Below are 20213 nucleotides of genomic sequence, written 5' to 3' on the forward strand. Positions count from 1 at the left end.
TTTCTCAGGGGCCAAGGGGGCGCCTGCCTCGTGCTCAGCTCCCAGAGGCCAGGGCTGGGACACCCAGTGTGACTGATTTTTCCCTGTTGCTCTTCTTTTACGGTCTTTTTCATATGCTTCACTATTTGTCAAGGATCTTACAATTGTCAACAGAGCAATATCCCAACCAGCCTTGGATTTCAATCCCAGCTCTACCACGTGGAGCATGACCCATTGGAAAATGACAAACTCCAGGTGGATTCCCTCCAGGAACCTGAGGGAAAGCCAGATGCGCCTAGCAGGTCTTGCCTTCTTGCCCTTCCCTGACCTCCTCTTTCTCTTCCTCCTGTCTCCACACCACCCTTCCCAAGTCACCTTTCAGCTCTCCCCCACTTTCTGATCCTTGCAATCCTGGGTCACCAGAGATGCTCCCTTACTGGGTGACCATGGCTGGGCCACTTGGTGCTAGCTGCCCCGCAGAGGTCCTGTGGACCCTAGCGAGATGAATAGCTGAATGAATGGACGTAATACCCAGGGGTCTAGCCCGTGGGAGGTGTTATGCCAACGTGGGTCCCTCCCCTGTCCCCTTCAGGGACAGCGGTGTGCTAACCATTTCGACCCCAGCCTTCGGAGCAGCCCAGACAAAAAGCGGAAGTGTCCTGGGGCGCGTGGGGAGCGAGGCCAGACGCCCCTGTGGGGCGGGCGCGGGGCGGGCCGCCTCCCTCCGCGCCGCGCATGCTCCGTGTCCCCCCTCCGCGCCCCGTTCCCACGCCGCCGCCGCCCCGGCCCCGCCCTCTCCCGTCCCGCTAGCTCGTCGGCGCACGGGACGGACAGGCTGCCCCTCAGGACGTGCCTCGCGAGCGGTACCCAGAGGCGAGGTCGAGACCCGGCCGGGAGTCCCCAGATTCCCCCCACCCCGTCTCCTGGGGACACCGCCTCGGAGGGCTTCTCGGAGGTGGCGGCGGCCTCGGCCTCGGCCTCGGTGCTGCAGGGGGCGGGAAGGGAGGCCGACTCCCTCGGCTACCCGCTGAGCCCAGGTAGAAGGGCCGAGCTGAGCCGAGGGTAAGGTGGTAAGGGGGTAAGGGGCCCATCTGGGCAGGGCGCAGGTGGGGAGGGGGACGAGGGAGCAGCGGCTGCGGCGACAGGCAGGGACGCCCTGGGAGGCGGGCTAGCGCTGAGTGGCTGGATCAGCCCTCGGAGCCGCCCCCTACCAGGGGCGTTAGGGGAGAACAGCCTTCCAGGGCTGGGCGCTGGGAGCGCCCGTTTGTCAATTTCTCTCCTGATTGGTTTCCAGCCACCGGTCCTGGGGCCGGCTGAAGAGCATCCGTCGCTCATCGCCCGGTGAGTTTGGATTTTGCATCTCTGGATGTAAGAGTGCTAGAAAGATTGGCATTGTGAGGTTGTGGCACCGCTGCCCAGCCACCGGCCCTGAGGGTCCCCAGATGGGGTCAGGATGCCCAAAATTGTGCTCCAGAGGGTATCAGGCGTGTGCTGGTGCCTCGTGGTGTCGCGGGGTGTTGACTGGGTGACTGGCATGCCACGGAAAAGCAGAAGCTTAGGCAAGCCTAGGAGGAAGTGAACGGCCAATGGAAGGTGGTGGGCAAGGGTGAGAGAGGAAGCCAGCGAGGTGGGCAGAAAGTGGTGCCCGGCACTTCCCTGCAAGGCTAGTTGTGACTGGTTCAATCCCACAGATATCTCCTGAGAACTCTCCAGGGGCCAGGCTGCCCTGTGGTTCTTGTCCTAGTGGCTGAGCCAGGAAGGGACGTCTGGTTGCAAGTTTAGGTGGTGTGGTTAGAGTAAGTCTCATTTCAAAGCAACATTTCTACAAAAACTCGAAGACGGTGAGAGAGTGAGGCATGTGGTCATGTTTTGGAAGAGCATTCTAGGCAGAGGGAATCCCCCGTGCAAAGGCCCTGGGGTGAGAGTGGCCTGGTTCTCTGGAGCAAGAGTGTGGCAGGAGTGGAGGGAAGCGCAGAGGTGGCGGGAGGGCTGGGCAAGGTCAGGAAGGGCTGGGTGGGTTTACTCTGAGCAGAGAAGGATCCCTCAGCAAGCAGCCTGGGTGGCCGCCTTTTGGGTGGGTTGGACTCTGCCCCCAGAGGGAAAGGCCTGCCAGCTGCAAGGAAGTTCCTCAGAGGAGTTTGCCAGGCTAGGCTGCATGCAGGGCCCCGCTCAACCCATGCAGCACCCAGGCTGGGCCTTGGCTCTAGTTTCTCCAGTTTCCCTCCCTGGCCATTCTGCCAGGTGGGCAGCCGGTGACTAGGGCCTCAGGCCAGGGAAAGCTGGTGGGTCTGAGAGAAGCAAGATCCCCCAGGACAGAAGAAGCCCTACCACAGCGACAATGCCTGTCCCTTGCTGTGGACGCAAAAGCCCAAATTCCTGCTCCCCATGAGTGGGACTGCTGGATGCTTCTCTCAATGATGTTTGTGTAGGTTCTTTTTTCTTTTTCTGGGAATATCTCCCCATCTAGTGGTCGCCTTAAGGCATCCTGCTGCAGCCGGCTCTCCCCTTGGTTGGCCAGGCTTCCTTATAGGCAGTCGCCCTGCTGTCACCCCTTTCCTGGCCCTCCCCGCGTGGACCACCCATAGGCTAAGATCTGCAAGCAAGGGTCCCAGGTCCGAGGCCCCTTGCAGAGGTGGAGCAGCCCTGGAGGGGCTGCAGGGGCACCAGTCACCCAGGTTGATGGGCTTCCTGGCTTCTTACCTGAGGTGCCGAGGTCTAGTGGAACCCTTGCCTCAGAGAAGCCTGGCTTGGAACGCAGGTTTATCCTTCCACTTGGCCTCTGCTCTGCTGGTCCCCAAAGCTCTTGCCGGTCCAGCTGGAAGAAGCTGCTCTCTAGTTCTGCCGGGCGCCTTCCAGGCTCTCCTGTCGTCAGATGCACGGAGTGGTGCTCAGCTGGAGATTACTTGAGCTCTATGGGCACAGAGGTTGTCGTGTCTTTCTTTCCAGGAGTTGAAATTGGAGATGATTTTCGAGAACCAGCCCTCAAGGATAGGCACTGCTCTGGGTAGCAGCTCGGTGTGGCCGGCACCTCCGCTGAGTCTTCCGATGCTGCACTTGACTGTGACTCTCCGTTTCTGGGTGGACTCCCGCTGATGGCGTGTTCGCTCCGGGGTCAGCACTCAACAGTGCTCTGCTCCCTTGCGGCTCAGCCCTGCCTCAGTACATCTTGGGGTGGAAGGACTAGAGGTAACTCCTCCCCCTTTCAACTTGCCCAAAATGGGTAGTGAATGAAATTTCAGTACTCTTATGGTAGGGAAAAAATGAGCTGATGCTGCTTTCCAAAACAATCATTTCATACTAGTCTGAAAGCCCTGGCAAATTATCAGTAATGCCTGCTCGCTCACCTTTAGTCACTGACAGTGTGCGCTCATGAAGTCAGGTGTGGCCTGCGGACATCAGGTGATTACCTAACGGGATCACTTCTATTCTCCTCCCTTTTGATTGAGGTGAGACTCGCACAACATAAAAATTGATTTTTTAAGACAGAATCTCGCTCTGTCACTCAGGCTGGAGTGCAGTGGTGCAATCATGGCTTGCTGCTCGGCCTTCCCAGCTCAAGCCATCGTCCTGCCTCAGCCTCCCAAGTATCTGGGACTACAGACACGTGCCACCATGCCCAGCTAATTTTTTGTATTTTTGTAGAGATGGAGTCTCACTAAGTTGGCCAGGCTGGTCTCAAACTCCTGAGCTCAAGTGGTGCACCCACCTTGTCCTCCCAAAACGCCGGGATTACAGGTGTGAGCCACTGCACCCAGCGAAATTAACCATTTTAAGGAAAACAATTCAGAAGTCATTTAGTATAGTCACCATGTTGTGCAGTCACCACCTCTATTTAGTTCCAGAACATTCTTACCCCATAAGGAAACCTCCAGACCCATTAGCAGTCCCTCCCATCCCCTCAGCCCCTGGCACCCACCAGTCTGCCTTCTGACACATGGATTTACGTGTTCTGGACGGACATGTTTTATGAGAGTTAAAGGTTCTTTGGATGGCAGGACCCTTTGGATAGGGCAGGGCTACACAGGGGTTAGACCCGGCGGGGACAGGGAAACAGCACCTGGGGCTGAGGGGCCAGTAAAGGCGGGTGGCTTGCTTTCTCGGGCTTCTTGTGGATTGATGGAGTTGCATAAAGTTTCAGGCTACAGAGCATAGGGGCTGTCCCCAGTTGTCTGGTGCCTGGCCCCAGAGTGTGGGGGCTCAATGAGGCAGGGGCAGGTGGGGTGTGTGTTTGGTGACTGCAGAGAAGAGAACCTTGTAAGAAAAGTGGTGGGAGTGGGGACTTAGCAAACTGCCCTCAAAGGGCACAGAGATGACAGATTTTAGCCACTATTTCAAAACGAGGTCAAGATAGCTCTTGGGAAATGTGATGTTACATCACAAAATGGAATCAGACAATACGTGGCCTTTCAAGTCTGCGTCTGGCTTCTCTCACTGAGCAGTGTCCTCGGGGTTCATCCACATGGTAGCACGTGGCAGATTTTCCTTCCTTTCTATGGCCAAATGGCATTCCGTTGTATATATAGACTTGACGGTGTTGGTCCAACCATCTGTCGATGGACATTTGGGCTCCTTCCACCTTCGGCTGTATGAGTAATGCTGCTGTGAACTCAGGTGTGAACCACTTGTCTGCATGTTTAACTCATTGACAAGCCACCAGTCTGTTTTCCATGGTTCTTCTTTCTTTTCTTTTTAAGTTTGTGCACAGACAAAAAAGAGGGACTGGTCTGAGGACACACAGGTCACCTACCCCGCAGGTTTGGCAGTGATCACCATCTTGCCTTATTTGCATCAGCTTTTCTCTCTTTCTTGTTCAGAAAGGTTTTAAAGTAACTTGCATGCATGACCCAGTGCCACTATCCATCCAACATCTGAGCAGTAATGATCCCCTCCTGTCTTCCGAGGGCCACCCCATAGTCACCCACTCCCATAATCCACAATGCCTCTGATGACTCTCATTTATGCCAGCATCTCATCGACGACGCCTCTTGCACTTGGATGTTGGGCCTCGTAAATGTCTTTTCATCTAGAACAGTCTCTACCCCCAGTCTCCTTTTCCCCTCATGACACTGATTTGCAGAGGACACTGGACCAGCTCTATGGAACAGCCCACTTCCTGGGTCGGGCAGGTTGCTTTCTTGTGGTGTCATCTGTTCCTGAGGGCCTCTGGACACTGGACATTGAGTGCCAAAGCTGCATTCGAATCCAGTCATATGGCTTTGGTAGGATACCTTCCTCCTGCATCCTGGCAGCAGGACCGTCCCCGCCTGCGTCCCACTGCTAGCAAATAGTCACAGGATAACATTTGCTATCCCTGCCTCCCTCAGCCTTTAACCTCATGGCTCTAGCCTCCATTCCACCGTCAGGGATTCAGAACATGAGCTTATGTATCGTGGACCAATGTTGGCTGGCAGGTCATCATGGATGATAAGGGACTCTGGGGCAAGTTAAATGCTAGGCAAATACTATGGCTGTCTTTTTTTATGCTCCTGGGACCCTGTCCCCTCTCCCTGTCTCCTGTGGCCTTGTTGTTGCCACAGACAAACTGTAATAACCTATTGGAACATCAATAAAAGCTTGGAGACCAACAAAATGGAAGTCCCAGGCAGAGAAGCAGAGAAAGCAGGCAGTAGCCGGTGGGGGCCGTAGCTGGTGGGGGCGGTAGCTGGTGTGCTGAGAAAGGAGCAATCTTTGACCTGCCTGTCCTAGACATCCTGTGTGGCTGTGAAGGCACACCAGAGGCTGGGTAATTTACAAAGAGAAAATATTTCTTTAGTTCAGGATTTTGCTGGCTGGAAAGTTCAAGACTGGGCACCTGCATCTAATGAGAGCCTCAAGCTGCTTCCACTCGGGAGCTGGTGGCACACGGCATATGCAGAGACATCATGTGGCCAGAGGGGACACAAGATGGGGGAAGAGGCCTTTTAACAACCAGCTCTCACAGAGCAAGGACTCACTCACTCCTCAGGGAGGGCATTAATCTCTTCATGAGAGACTCACCCCCATGACTCAAACACCTCCCATGAGACCCCACCTCCTACATTGGGGATCAAATTACAACGTCACATTTGGAGGCTCAGATATCCAAACCACAGCACTGACGGTCTTCTAGCATTGAGAACTGATGTGGAGAAGTAGAAGTCCTGAGGCCAAGGTGCATTTTGTCCACTCGGTCAATTTCATGTTCCCCACTCTTAGCCTGAAACTAGCTTCCTGCCGTCCCCCCAGGGTCCCACATGGTGTCATCCTCTGCACCTGTTCCCTAATTTTCAGCACCACAAATGCCAAACTCACGACCATTCAAGGGCCAAGGTATGTGCTGTGCCACTGGCTACTCTCTCAGCCACTTGCAGCCTCCAGCTCTCTGCCTGAATGTCGCCCCTTCAGAGAGCACCCCTGCTACTGTAGATCTCCTTGATTCTGAACTGCCCTCACCTCTCTTCTCTTCCTTGAGAGCAAGTCTTGTGTCGCAAGGGGAAGTTGTGTGCATTTGGAGTTTCCTTAAGAATCTTGACCTGGGAGGAGGGGATTGGTGGAGCTTCCAGGAACGGCTGGAAAGCTGGGGTCAGGGGGTGCTGGCCACATGTGGAGAGAGCTAAGAAAACAGCAAAAGAAGAAAAGAAAGGAAAGAAGGAATGGTCTCCCTTGACAGCCTGGTCAGGCGAGCGCCAGTGGGAAGTAGGCATGGGCACCCTAGTTCGTGGCCCACTGCACAGGGGAGGAGGCATGGCAGCTCAGTTGCAGAAAGTGTCCTGGGTTTGAATGGTGTCCCCCAAAAAGACATATTGAAGTCTCAACTCCTGGTATCTGTGACTGTGACCTCATTTGGAAAGAGAGCTTTGCAGCTGTAATCAAGGTAAGATCGGGTTATCGCTGTAGGAGCAGGTGGGCCCTAATCCAGTGACTGGTGTCAGACCAGGGACATGTGAACACAGACACAGACACAGAGAGGATGGCCGCACAAAGACAGAGGCAGAGAAGGATTGCTGGCAGCCATCAGAAGTCGGAAGAGGCAAGGAAGGGGCTTTGGCAGAGTGGGGGCCCGCCAGCACCTGGATCTCACCTCTCTGGCCTCCAGAACTGGGGGAGCAAAATGCATGTTGCTTGAAGGCCCCAGTTTGTAGTACTTGTTATGGAAGCCATACAGACGGTCTGATGGTCAGGGGCCCTTGGTGAAGCGGCAGGAGTGAGAACACCACAGGTGCGCACTGCGCTGCTTATTTCACATGAAAAACTAAGCAGAGTGTGGAAGCGGGTCGCAGGTCAGCTGCTCCAGGCTGACCTGAGCTCACAGGGGCTCTTTGCATTTCCCTTAGCTCCGCCACGCCCTGGGGATGGCAGCCATTCTCCTGACCACGAGACCCAAGGTGAGTGCTGGACCCCTCCCTGGCCTCTCCCCAGCCAGCCCCCATGTGCTGCCTCCTCATGCCCATGTTGGGCTGAGCTTAGGCTGCCCTTACCATTGTTCTCCTTTCCTGAGGTCCACAATCTGGGCTTCCTGCGTCTGTTGGCTGTGCCTCCTGTTTTTCTGCCTTTCCACCTGCTGAGCCCTCCAGGGCCCCCCCACCTCACATTTTGTTTCTGTCAGCTCCTCCAGAGGCCCAGGGGGTTGAATTCCCCTGTGGCCACAAGAATGGCTTATTTTAGGTGCCAGTATCTTTTGAGGACGTGTCCCTGTACTTCACAAAGACAGAATGGAAGCTTCTGGACCTCAGACAAAAGGTCCTCTACAAGCGGGTGATGCTGGAAAACTATAGCCATTTGGTGTCACTGGGTAAGTGCCCCCCCATGACATACACACACCCGGTCCACCTACTCTGCCTCTGGGCTGTTTGTTTCCGACGGTCCGACCAGTAATACCACCAATCCATTGCAGTCCAGCTCTGCCATCTCAGTAGGATAGTTTTTAGCTAAGTGGCCTGGACCCACAAATGTTTTAGGTAAATGCATTGGCCTGTGAGTTTCAGTGTCAGACTTATCTTGTGTATAAAATGATGAATTGACTAAATGTCTTTCTACTCAAAAGAGATGCAAATTATACTGGAATATTTATGTGAACTATTTTAGACATAATTCATTTCTACGATGGCTTCCATCGACCAGGGAGGTCCCACATAAGGACAAATTGTACACTTGGATTTCAAGCCTTGAGAAGTCCTGGAAGGAGCTGGGGCAGCTTGGAGCAGGCTGCTCTCCCCCTTCCCTGCCCGTGCACCCCCACTGCCAGAAGGGGCAACAATTTTGCCAATTAAAGGACAAACACAGGATTCACAGCCTAAATAGATGGGGGCCAGAGCACTCAGGAAGGCTTTCAGGTGAGGCGCAGAACCTCTGAGGGTGCCAGTGACTTGCCCCACCTGGCACAGCTGATGAAAAATGCATGCGTGAGACAGAGCGGGACCCGGCCTCCGGCATTTACCGCAGTGCACCTAGCAAGGTTGGCTGCTGCCAGAGGGGAAGTCCAGAGGGGCTGCAGTATTCTACCCTACTGTCTTCGGGGTTGTGGGGGCATGACTCCACAGATTTTGCCTTTGTAATCTACCCCATAGAGGGGAAACAGCTTCATGCCCTGCTTCCTTCTGACCCTCGCCAGGCAGACCTGTGGCTCCAGGGAGGTGTTTGGGATCCTCGGTGCAGTTTGATAATGAAACAGGGCACTTCAGCTTTTGGGGCACATGGCTGTCGGCCTCCCAAGTCTCCCTGGGGCTTAAAAGCCCTTCTTCTGTCCCTCAGGGCCCCCACACACATGTCCGAGTTCTCAAGAGCTTCTCGGCCTCCTTGCAGGCCAGGTGACAAACACAGTTGTCCTCATGACCCAAATTGCCAGACACTGAAGCTCTCCACGCCCACGTGGCCGTGGACTCGCAGGAGCTCTTGCCTTCGTAGAGGGACCCTGCCCTTTCTCTGGACCTTCCCGGTGATGCTTTTTAGAGAGTTCTTTATTATCTGTTACCTGAAGATATTGAGAATGAGTCGAGTTCAGGAGCGGCCATGTCCTTAGCCATAGTGGTCCTGACCCGCTTCGTATTCCACACCCAGGGTTTTCCTTCTCCAAGCCTCACCTGATCTCCCAATTGGAGCGAGGGGAAGGACCCTGGGTAGCAGACATCCCCAGAACCCGGGCCACCAGAGGATTGCTCATAGGTGAGTGAGAGGTGCTCAACTGGCTCCCCATCAGGGGAAAGAAACAGTAGTGGCAAAGGGGTGGGGAGCACTGCCACTTTGGGTGGAAAGTTCTCTTTGGAGGCAGACATCAGTCTCCAGGCACCACAGCAGCCCCACTGTCTGCAGCCCATCCTCCCACCCCTTCATCTCCTGTCTGCCTGTGTGATCACTTTCTGCTCTGTGGTCACCTTGTTCCATCCAACTATGTCCTCACCTCCTGCTCGTTCATCTCTCCACCTTGGCATGAGGGTGACACTGCCTGGTGATCTGTCTGTCCAGGTGACAGGACACAGAGCAGGACATCAACTTCAACGCAGAAGCATTCTGGACCACAACTCCCTGGGGCCGATCCACAAGGTGGCAAGGAGGGGCAAGCAGCAAGGTCGTCTGTGCTGCAGAGAGGTGCCCAAGGGTTGAGGCCGAGCTCAGCCACAGGGTCGCAGGGCCACAAAGGTGCGGAGAAGCGGTACCTGTGCCAGCAGTGCGGGAAGGCCTTTAGCCGCAGCTCCAACCTCATCAAGCACCTCATCATCCACAGTGGCGAGAAGCCTTATGCGTGCCCCGCGTGCGGCAAGCTGTTCCGCCGCAGCTTTGCGCTCCTGGAGCACCAGCGCATCCACAGCGGCGAGAAGCCCTACGCCTGCCCTGAGTGCGGCAAGACCTTCACGCGCAGCTCCAACCTCATCAAGCACCAAGTCATCCACAGCGGCGAGTGGCCCTTCTCCTGCGGCGACTGCGGCAAGCTGTTCCGCCGCAGCTTCGCACTCCTGGAGCACGAGCGCGTGCACAGCGGCGAGCGGCCCTACGCCTGCCCCGAGTGCGGCAAGGCCTTCAGCCGCAGCTCCAACCTCATCGAGCACCAGCGCACGCACCGCGGCGAGAAGCCCTACTCCTGCGGCCAGTGCGCCAAGGCCTTCAAGGGCGTCTCGCAGCTCATCCACCACCAGCGCAGCCACAGCAGCGAGCGGCCCTTCGAGTGCCACGAGTGCGGCAAGGCCTTCCGCGGCCGTTCGGGCCTCAGCCAGCACCGGCGCGTGCACAGCGGGGAGAAGCCCTATGAGTGCAGTGACTGCGGCAAGGCCTTCGGTCGGCGCGCCAACCTCTTCAAGCACCAGGCAGTGCACGGCGCCAGGCGCCCAGCAAAGGCAAAAGCAGAGACGGCGCGGCGGCGAGCGGGCCCCAGGAGCGGCAGTCCTGGGAGAGTAGTGGCGGCCAGCAGCCCCCCGCAGGTGAGCGTGGTTTCCAAGCCTTCCTGGCCCAGCCGCCACTGACTCCCCGCCAGCGCACCCACGGCGCAGCAGGCCGCCGTGGGGGGCCTTCCAGGGGACGTAGAGGCTCAGCCCCCTTCAGGTGGGAAGAACCCCCTCCCAAGGCCGCGACAGCAGCCTCAGCCCTGACCTCTTTGGCCATCAGAAGACCCCAGGCAGAGCCTCACCCTGAGGCTGAGAAACGCAGGAGGCACTCAGAACAGAGGAATGCACCCTTCCTCTGGGGCCACCTGCCCTGGCTCCTCCGCCGAGGACAGTGCAGACCACCGATGGAGGCCCTCTACTCCCTCCAGGGTCCTGGTACTATGGTGTGTGCACAGGCATGTGTGGAGGGATGCACAAGCCATCCCTCGGATTTGCATCAGCATCGCCTGCTGCGGGTAAAGACAAGGCCGCGTGAGGCCAGTGAAGCCAGCCAGCCGGGGCACGCTGGCTTTGGGTTAAGAGGAATGGTCCATTTCCTCCCTGGGGGTCGTTCCCCTCACTCCAAAAGTTGTTAGTGTTCCCAGGTAGAAGATACTGAAAGCACTTTAATCCTTTAAGAGCTTATATTGTGGGTGGGGGAGACTCTCAAGCTAGCACAGAAGCAAGAGGCTACCTGAACGTGGGCACAAGATGGAGGTATGTTCCGGAAAACTCATACCTTGTCTGGGAGGAGGAGCAGTGCCTAGGCCCCATTATCCGTGAACACCGTGGTTCTAGGAATGGCTGGCCCAGGACCCGCAGAAAGGATAAGACCCTGGGACTGTCGGCATCCCCTCTCTGGGAGAGAAGCTCTTCCCTTCTGGTCACTCACATTCGGACATTTTCAGCTAGCCACCCTGCTGGCTTCGGTTTCCCCCCTGCCCACCCACTGCCTTCTGCCCCCCAGACCCCACCAGCAAAGACCACCCTGGCCTCTCTGTCCCTTATCCCCCTGCCCTGCCCCACCACCAGTGCCTAAATCTTCACACTTACCTGCTCCTCCCCATCAGACGACCTCTCTTTTGGCTGGTGATGAATAGGAGAAAAGCCAGATGGGTTAGGAATTTGCACTTAGGCAACAGAGCAAGCCCAGGAACGAATCTTTCATTGAATGTCTTTTGGGTGACATTTTGTAGAATATTGGACATTCTGTTGCTTTTAATATTTTTTGTATTCAGAGGTAATGTACATTGAAAATAGATTTTGCCATATCAGAGTGTAAGGGAATCACTCCCTAAATAGGAGTCCCCCCAACCCTCTGAGAAGACCTCAGGCAGGAGAAAGGGGGCCACTCCAGGCCTGCCCCCTGATGAGTATGGTGGCAAGCCTGGCCCCTCTTCTCCCTACAACAATGCAGTCCACCCTTCCTCCCCTTAGCCCTGCAGAGACAGGGCAGACCCTTCAAGTGTCACTTTACTGAAAGCCAAGTGGAATTCTCAAGGAAAAGACTCAGGGCTGGCAGACGTAGCTACTGGCAGACCTTGACTAGTCTTAGATCCCCAGCCCTGTCCCCAAATCTGGGCCCAGGAACTCTGCCCCTTGGTGCTCTCAGCCTAGTGTCCTGGTCAGCGGCCACCCCCTTCCAGCCCTGTCCCCTCCCAGAGAAGAGGGGATTTATCATCTACAAAGACTGAGGGCAGTGAAGGGGGGTCTTCAGAGACAGCTGCCTCTCATCAGGAGTGTGGGAACACCTGAAAATACAGGATTCCCTCAGAGAATGCCCCTTGGAGTGCCAGTCATTTCACACACACGCGCGCGCGCACACGTGAGCACACAAGCACATGTTTTATATATATATATATATAAATATATGAGTTATTTGATGAAAACTTCTAGAGTTCTCTTCAGCTGCTCTTGTTCCATTGCCTCCTTCAGTGGGTCCCTATCCCCGTCCTATCATTGTGTTCTTTTCTACGAGCCTGCCTCATAAGCCTGCAAGTATGTGTCACGCCTGTCCCCATGCCCTCCATGCCAAGCCCAGTGCTGTTAATCAGTAAGCGTGAGTGAAATGGGTCTTGTAGTCCTAGCACCTCAGACTCAGGCCTGGGACCATCATCGGCTCCAGCCTTGCCTTGAGGCAATCCGAAGCATCTACAACTTTGGGTTTTCTGAAAAAGAAGTATTAGGAATGGTGTATTAGAAGTCCCTGGTGATGCCATTGGGAAGTCTGGGTTTTTCTGTCATGCAGACAGTCTTTGCAAAGGTTGGCATGGGTCCAGAAACGCAGTCCTCATGTGGAGCAGGTGCCCATGGTTGGTTCAACTGAACCAGAAAAGAAACATATCCATGCAGTCTGTTACCCATTTCCATCACTCTAGGAAGTAAACGATTCCATTCCTATAAGCCAGACAGCAGGTACTTTCACTCAAGAAGAGTCGACTCCTCAGTATCATGCCATGCCGTCGGTTCTGATGCGTGAGCGAACTCTATTTTTAAAGAAGTTCCTTTTCCTCACCTTGAGACCTACGCCCAAGACTGAGCAGATACAGGCAGGACAAGGTACGTGAGTTGTCGGCAGAAAGTGGAGTTGCCTGGAAAAGCTCCAGGGTCCCCAGTGCTTACTTAGATAAATGGCATTTAAAATAGTGTAGCCTTTCGTCACTGCTTGGTCTCGTTTAGCTCCTCTTAATGGCGTTCTCACTGCAAGGTGGTCATTGCTATCATTTTCTTTGGGTGTGCCAATTAGGTATGCCTCGTGAACTGAACAGGTATCACATGGAATCAAAGTCAGAATGCCCTAAAAGAACATTTGTGTTTTTCCTTCAATGGTGCCTTTAAATTGGGCTCCCTCCCTCTTGCTATATGGGGAACTGGGAGGGTAGCCTACGCTTGCTTTGCGATGGACACAGCTAAAATGTAAAAGCTTAAACTATGGGGAAGTCTTGCCTGTTTTCCAGGGCTTCCTCCACCCCGCCACCCAAGAATTTTCCTGGATAAAAATCTGGGACCCCTTTGCCTTTGGGCTTCTGCCCTTTGAGACTGTGAACACTTCAAGAGCCACGGAAACGCTCTGGCAGTGTCTCCGCGTAACTAGTAGCTTGTCTCGGCTGGATTCACGGTGAAATGGAATTGTTCCCATTTGGTTTGAGCATTGGCCTGGGGGCTCTTCTCAGGGTTTAAACTATATGGATTAGGTTCAAGGTTACAGGAAAGGCTGTGAGCCTGGGATTGTGAGAAATGGCCAGAGATGGTGCTTGGGTGTTCTTTGGGGGGTCCTTGTGAAGGTGAGACAGAAAGGCCTTGTGGGTGAGCTGCCTCGGGTCAGCCCAGGGGTGCAGACTCCTCTGGCTGGGATCACAGGCAGCCTCCAGAGGCCTCTCAGACACCGTGACTCTGAGATCAGAGGGACGGGAGGCCGCACCTGGTCCCGTGTGTTCCCCAGCAAAGTGTCGTAACAGTCTCCTGAGAACACAGATGTGTTTTTTTCCCAGTTGTTTCTGTTCCCAGACTTCAGGCAACATGGCAGCTCCCACGCTTCCCAGTGTAGCTGCAAGAGCAGCTCTGGAGACAGAGGGACTTCTTGCAAGGGAAAGGAAGTGCTTGGGTTAGGACAGGTAGGGGAAGAACGGAAAGGATGAGGTGTGTTCAGGGAAGCCTAGAAGGGCAGAGAGATTGTGGTAGGACAGGTATGGGCTGAAGGGTCAGTTAGAACCAGAGTGTGGAGACTGTGGGATGCCGTATGCAAAAGTTTGGGCTCTAATGGGTTCCTGATGAGGAGCAACTTTCCAAAAACATGAAAGAATGATTGTACGATTGACAAAGGGAATTGAATGTAAATTATAACTCCCACCGGGCTTGAATTTTATAACTGTGATGCCCATGAGGTGTTGAGCAGGGGGCATGATGAGGATGAGGCAGCATGAGAGGGGACAGCTTTGACACAAGACTTCCAGCCATGTGTCTCAGGGACTCGCACTTGCCATGGGACTTGCAGCTGGTTCCATCTAATGTCAGCCCCAGTGCATCTGTCACTGTCTTCAGAAAACGGGGATCCTCCAGGATCTTACACTGTTGGAAGTACCTTCATTTCAAGGCCTTGAACTTTTGAAAGGAGCACAGTGCCCTCCTTTTGTGTTCAGGAAGACCAAACTAGGTCCTTCTCCACCACCGGGCAATATTGATATGGGAAATGGAAGCCTGCTGCAGACATGAAGGTCGGTGATTGTTTCATCTTCCTGTGACAGCTTTATGAAGGTATAATAGGCATCTTTAAAGTGTACAGTTGGAGGGCTCTGGCATGTGAGTACACCCATGAAACCTCCCCCACAATCGACACAGTGAATTTATCCACCACTCCCAATAGTGGCCTTGTGCCCCCAACAACCCCTCTTTCCTGCTCCTCACTGTCCCCCTTCCCCACCGCCCCTGCTTGGCTTGCTGTCACTATAGACTAATTTTCATTTTCTAGAGTTCCAGAGAAACGGACTTATAATGTGCGTCTGGCCTCTTTCATCAGGTGTTTTTGTGCATATCAATACTTCCTTTTTTATTGCTGGTAGGGTCCCACTTGATGGGTGGACCACAATACCTGCTGAATGCCTGTTGATGGACATTTGGGTTGTTACCAGGTTTGGGCCATGACAAATAAAGCTACTGTGAACATTTGTGTACCAGTTTCTGCATGGATATATGTTTTCGTTTCTCTTGGATTTACAGCTAGGAGCAGAATTGCTGGGTCATGTTGAACTGTGTGATGAACTGCACCAGTTTATGTTCCCACCAGCAGTGTACAAGCGTTCCCATTTCTCCACGTCGCGCCAACTGATATAGCTTGGATCCATGCCCCCGCCCACATCTCATGTTGGAGCTGGATCCCGCATCATGGGAGCAGGGTTCTTACGAATGGTTTAGTACCATCCTCTGGGTGGTGTCCTCATGATAGTGATTGAGTTCTCACGAGATCTGGGCCTTTAAAAATGTGTGGCAGCTCTCCCTTTTCTCTCTTGCTCCTGCTCTGTGACTTGCCTGCTTCTGCTTTGACTTCGCTGTGAGTAAAAGCCCCCTGAGGCTTCCCCAGAAGCAGATGCTGCCATGCTTCCTGTACAGCCTACAAAACTGTGTGAGTAAAAGCGCCCTGAGGCTTCCCCAGAAGCAGATGCTGCCATGCTTCCTGTACAGCCTACAAAACTGTGAGTGTGAGTAAAAGCCCCCTGAGGCTTCCCCAGAAGCAGATGCTGCCATGCTTCCTGTACAGCCTACAAAACTGTGAGTGTGAGTAAAAGCCCCCTGAGGCTTCCCCAGAAGCAGATGCTGCCATGCTTCCTGTACAGCCTACAAAACTGTGAGTGAATCGAACCTCTTTTCTTTACAAATTACCCAGTCTCAGGTATTTCTTCATAGCAATGCAAGAACTGACTAATACATCAACACTTGTTATTGTCTGTCTTTTCATTACAGCCATTCCAGTGGCTATGAGGTGGTATTCACTGTGGTTTTGATTTGCATTTCCCTGATAACAAATGATGTTGAGCATCTTTTCATGTGGCCATTGGCCATGCATATGTCTTCTTTGAGGAAGTGTCTGTCCAAGTCTTTTCCCCGTTTTTAAATGAGGTTGTTTGTCTTCTTATTAGGTTGTAAGAGTTCTAGACACAAGTTCTTTGTGTTTTGCAATATTTTTCTTCCAGACTCTGGCTTGCCTTTCTGTTTTCATAACAGTGCATTTTACAGAAGAGAAGTTGGTTGTGTTATCTTGACGGAGTCTAAGGAATGGACTTTGAAATTTTATAGTTTGTGCTTTTTGTGTCATGGTTAGGGAAGCTTTGCAAAACTCAAGTCACTAAGACTACATTCAGTGTCTTCTTATAAAAACATAGACATGTTTCCTCGTTGAAGGTGTGTAATCTTAGCTCTTATACTTAGGTCTATGATCCATTTGGCGTATGGTGTAAGGCGAATTCACAATTCATTTTGTTCTATATGGATATCCAGTTTTTCTAGCACCATTTGTTGAAAATATTATCTCTCCTCCAATTGAGTTACCTTGGCCCCTTCATGGAAAATCAGTTGGTCACATGTATGTGAGTCTACTTCTGGACTCTTAATGGTGCCCCATCAGTCAGCATTATGGACCAAATGTTTGTGCCCCCCGAAAATTCATCTGTGGAAGCCCTGATGAATTATGATGAATAATGGTGGATTATTCCATTTTCATGCCACTAATAAAGACAAACTGAGACTGGGTAATTTATAAAAGAAAAAGAAGTTTAATTGGCTCACAGTTCCATGTGGCTAGGGAGGTCTCACAATCATGGTGGGAGGCAAGGAGGAGCAAAGTCACATCTTACATAGTGTCAGGGAAGAGAGAACTTGTGCAAGGGAACTGCCCATTATAAAACCATCAGATCTTACGAGACTTATTCACTATCAAGACAACAGCACAGGAAAGACCCACCCCCATGATTCAATTACCTCCCACTAGGTCCCTCCTACGACATATGAGAATTGGGGGAGCTACAATTCAAGATGAGCTTTGGGTGGGGACACAGCCAAACCATATCACATGGCATTAGGAGGTGGGGCCCTTGGGAGCTAATTAGGTTTAGATGAGGTCATGAGGGTGGGATCCTCATAATGGGATTAGTTCCGTAACAACAAGAGGAAGAGACACCAGAGCTTCCTTTCTCCACTGTGTGTGAGGATACAGCAAGAAGGCAGCTGTATCGAAGCCAAAGAGAACCATCACCAAGAACCAAATCTGCTGGCACCTGGACGTTAGACTTTTAGCTTCCAGAACGGTGAGAAATAAATGCCTGTTGTTTAAGCCACCCAGGCTGTGGTATCTTGATGCCACTGCCACACTCTCTGGCATACCGTAGCTTTAAATTAGGCCACGTGAGTGCTGATTTTCATTTTCCAAATTGTTTTGTCTATTCAAAGTTTGTCACACTTTCACATGAGTTATAGAATACCTTGCCAATTTCTATTCAGGAAAGAAACCCTACTGGGGTTTTTATTGGATTGCATTGAATCTATAAATCATTTGGGGGGGATTAGTATGTTTAACAATATTGACCCTTTCACTCTATGGTATCTCTCTCAACAATGGGTTGTAGTTTCAATGTCTAGACCTTGGATATGTGTTGCAGATCCCTACATATGGTTATTGATTTTAAGGGTTTTTTTCCCAACCCTTCCTAGTAACCCTGCATTTGCATTGAGTATTCATTCATCATTTAACTGTGTGCTGTGACATGAGGATGAGTATGACAGAATTAGCCCAGCCCATATTTGACATATGATCATAATATAAAGCACAGCTGTTTTTGTTTTATTTTGTTTTGTTTTGTTTTTGAGACGAGTCTCACTCTGTTGCCCAGGCTGGAGTGCAATGGCAAAATCTTGGCTCACTGCAACCTCTGCCTCCTGGGTTCAAGCACTTCTCCTGCCTCAGCCTCCCAAGTAGCCACAGCTGGCTAATTTTGTGTTTTTCGTAGAAACAGGGTTTCACTATATTGATCAGGCTGGTCTCAAACTCCTGACCTCAGAGGATCTGCCTGCCTCAGCCTCCCAAAGTTCTAATTATAGACTTAAGCCACCTTACCTGGCCACCTGGCTAATTTTTTAATTATTTTTGTAGACATGGGGTCTCACTATGTTGCCCAGGCTCCAAGATTTTTTAAATACTATTTTCTGGAAAAGGCTTCTAACAGAACCTCACCAAGAATCGGATATGCTGGCACCTTGGCCTTAGACTTTAAGCCTCCAAAACCGTGAGAATGCAAATCAAATCAAATAAGAAAGTAAGAATCAAATTGATTTTTGTTATTTTCAGTGAAAATAGTCCTCACTTACTATATAATGTATTTTCCTTCCATATTCTAGCTAGCTACATGAGGTGAGAGGAGATAGAGAAAGACAGAGGCGGAAAGAGGAGAGCACAGGGGAGGAGAAGGAGAGCAGTTTGGTTATGGCAATGGGATGGGGGAAGAAACAAACACAGCATCAGTTAGCAAAGTGGCCACAAGTAAGGAGTAGGAAACCTGGCCGTGGTGAATTAAAGAATTATAAGCTTTATTTTCAAACCTAGGGCCAGGCTGTGAGGTCATTTCTGCCAGCCACAGAGTTGGATAGTTGGGGGGTGAGGCCTGACACCCAGGCTGTCACCACTGGCTGAGGCCCCCTCCCAATGGCTTGGGTCCCTTTCAGCTCTGGACCTCAAGGGAGGGGACCACAATTGCTGCATCCTCCTCTCCACCCCACGGGACCTGGGAAAGGCCAAGGGCTCTTTTGCAGGGCTTCTGGCTTCCCTCGCGGGAGGGGGAATGCAGCATGTGTGGGATTTCTAGGTTGGAAGGAGACTTTGTAAACCTTTTCAGTACAGCTCCCACCAGGCTTGGGGTCCAGGGAGGTTTGTCCACAGGGCCCAGACATCTCTTTGAAATGCAAACATAAGGAAGCTACCACCCCTAGCTCCCTCCCTTCTTGGGAGCTTAGCCTAGGTCCTGGCTCCAAGCCCTAACCACCAAGAGAAAGCTTTCGTTTTCCTTTGGATACAGGGAACTCACTAGCACAGAATGGCCACATGGCTGACCAGGTGCACTCAGAATGGACGAGGACATGCAGCAGGTCATCTTGAGCTGGCATTTGCCTGAGTAGAACAAAGGGTGGCTGGCATGCACTGCACCAAGAATGAGGTTTCCTCCTCAGCCTATGATGCCCATCACAGGACCTCCAGTCTTCCCAGTACATTCAGGGGTGGAGCGAAGACAAGAAGTGAGGAGCAGGGGCAGAGGAGAGACGGGTCAGCCCCTGACTGAGGAAGGCCTCCCGGAGCGGTCAAGGCCTGTCTCCACCTCAGGAGGGCTGGCTGAGCTCCACTCCAAACCAGATTGTCACAAATGTTCCCAAACTCCCAGGACAACAGGAGCATCTCAGAAGCTTCCAGATAGAAAGAACCAGCAATAGCAGAAACAAATCAGTGGGCCGGCTTCCCTGCGGCTGTGGCAGCCCGTGGTTCCTCATCCCAGCCGAGCACCACTCCCCCAGCAGGGAAGGAAAGCAAGGATCCTTGTGACCGAGCAGCTTGGCCTCAAAATGCGGTTTGAAATTTTGTCTCTCCTTTCTTGCTTTCAGCCTTAACATACCTCGAAACTCCATTTCCCTCCCTTCTCGACACACACTCCCTTGCACTCCTCACTTACCTAATTTTGTGCTGACTTAGAAGTTCCAGGAGGCTACTCTTGAGACAAACCAAGCATGAAGATCCAGCTGCACAATTCCAGGCAGTCAGTCTACAACCTGGGCATTGTAGAGGTGACACCAGCCTGCACTCCTGGTGGACCATGACTTGAGATAGCCAAGGGAATAAGGCACACAGACCTTGTGCCCAGCACCCCACCTGCCTGCCTCCCATTCCAAGCTCCACTTTCCCCCCTCACCCCCCCCCAAAGCTTGAGATGGTTCCTTTGAGGCTTGAGTAAAAGCTGCTTTCAGCCAGGAACGGTGGCTCATGCCTGTAAGTGCAGCACTTTGAGAGGCCAAGGTAGGTGGGTCACTTGAGGTCAAGAGTCCAAGGCCAGCCTGTCCAATGTGGCAAAACCCCGTCTCTACAAAAAATTCAATAATTAGATAGCATGTACCTGTAATCCCAGTTACTCAGGAGGCTGAGGCAGGAGAATCACCTGAACCCAGGAGGCGGAGGTTACAGTGAGCAGAGATCATGCCACTGCACTCCAGCCTGGGGGATAGGTTCTGGCCTCCGAGCGGCAAGCAGCCGGGCTTCAGCTGGTTACCTTCTGCAAACACCTGAACAGCCCTGCAGCAGAACAGAGGCCCGGACAGGAAGACGTGGTGGGCAAAGTGTGCAGTTCCATGGAAATGGGTGACGAGAGAGGGGCT

The 20213-nt window shown here is 52.7% G+C and overlaps 1 protein-coding gene across 2 annotated transcripts; it reads left to right on the forward strand.

Moving 5' to 3' along the window:
* The first annotated feature begins 769 nt into the window (after nt 1-769).
* ZFP92 (ZFP92 zinc finger protein) lies at nt 770-14986 on the forward strand. Of its 2 annotated transcripts, XM_008990064.5 has the most exons (7): nt 770-1041; nt 1274-1320; nt 2926-3165; nt 7293-7343; nt 7624-7750; nt 9016-9120; nt 9421-14986. In XM_008990064.5, the coding sequence occupies exons 4-7, from the start codon at nt 7311-7313 to the stop codon at nt 10410-10412; spliced, it is 1257 nt and encodes a 418-aa protein (XP_008988312.2). In that variant the 5' UTR covers nt 770-1041; nt 1274-1320; nt 2926-3165; nt 7293-7310; the 3' UTR covers nt 10413-14986. The 2 variants fall into 2 exon arrangements, with proteins under 2 accessions (XP_008988312.2, XP_054106847.2); XM_054250872.2 differs by lacking the exon at nt 1274-1320.
* The last annotated feature ends 5227 nt before the right edge of the window (nt 14987-20213 follow it).

This window comes from Callithrix jacchus, chromosome X (assembly GCF_049354715.1).
Source record: "Callithrix jacchus isolate 240 chromosome X, calJac240_pri, whole genome shotgun sequence".
In the NCBI taxonomy this organism is placed as follows: domain Eukaryota; kingdom Metazoa; phylum Chordata; class Mammalia; order Primates; family Cebidae; genus Callithrix; species Callithrix jacchus.

Bases quoted from the DNA above. Each gene is read 5' to 3' on its own strand.
- ZFP92 (XM_008990064.5), top strand. From the start codon at position 7,311: ATGGCAGCCATTCTCCTGACCACGAGACCCAAG. The intron at 7,751-9,015 runs GTAAGTGCCCCC...TTCCACACCCAG, and splicing joins TAGCCATTTGGTGTCACTGG to GGTTTTCCTTCTCCAAGCCT. The intron at 9,121-9,420 runs GTGAGTGAGAGG...CTGTCTGTCCAG, and splicing joins CACCAGAGGATTGCTCATAG to GTGACAGGACACAGAGCAGG.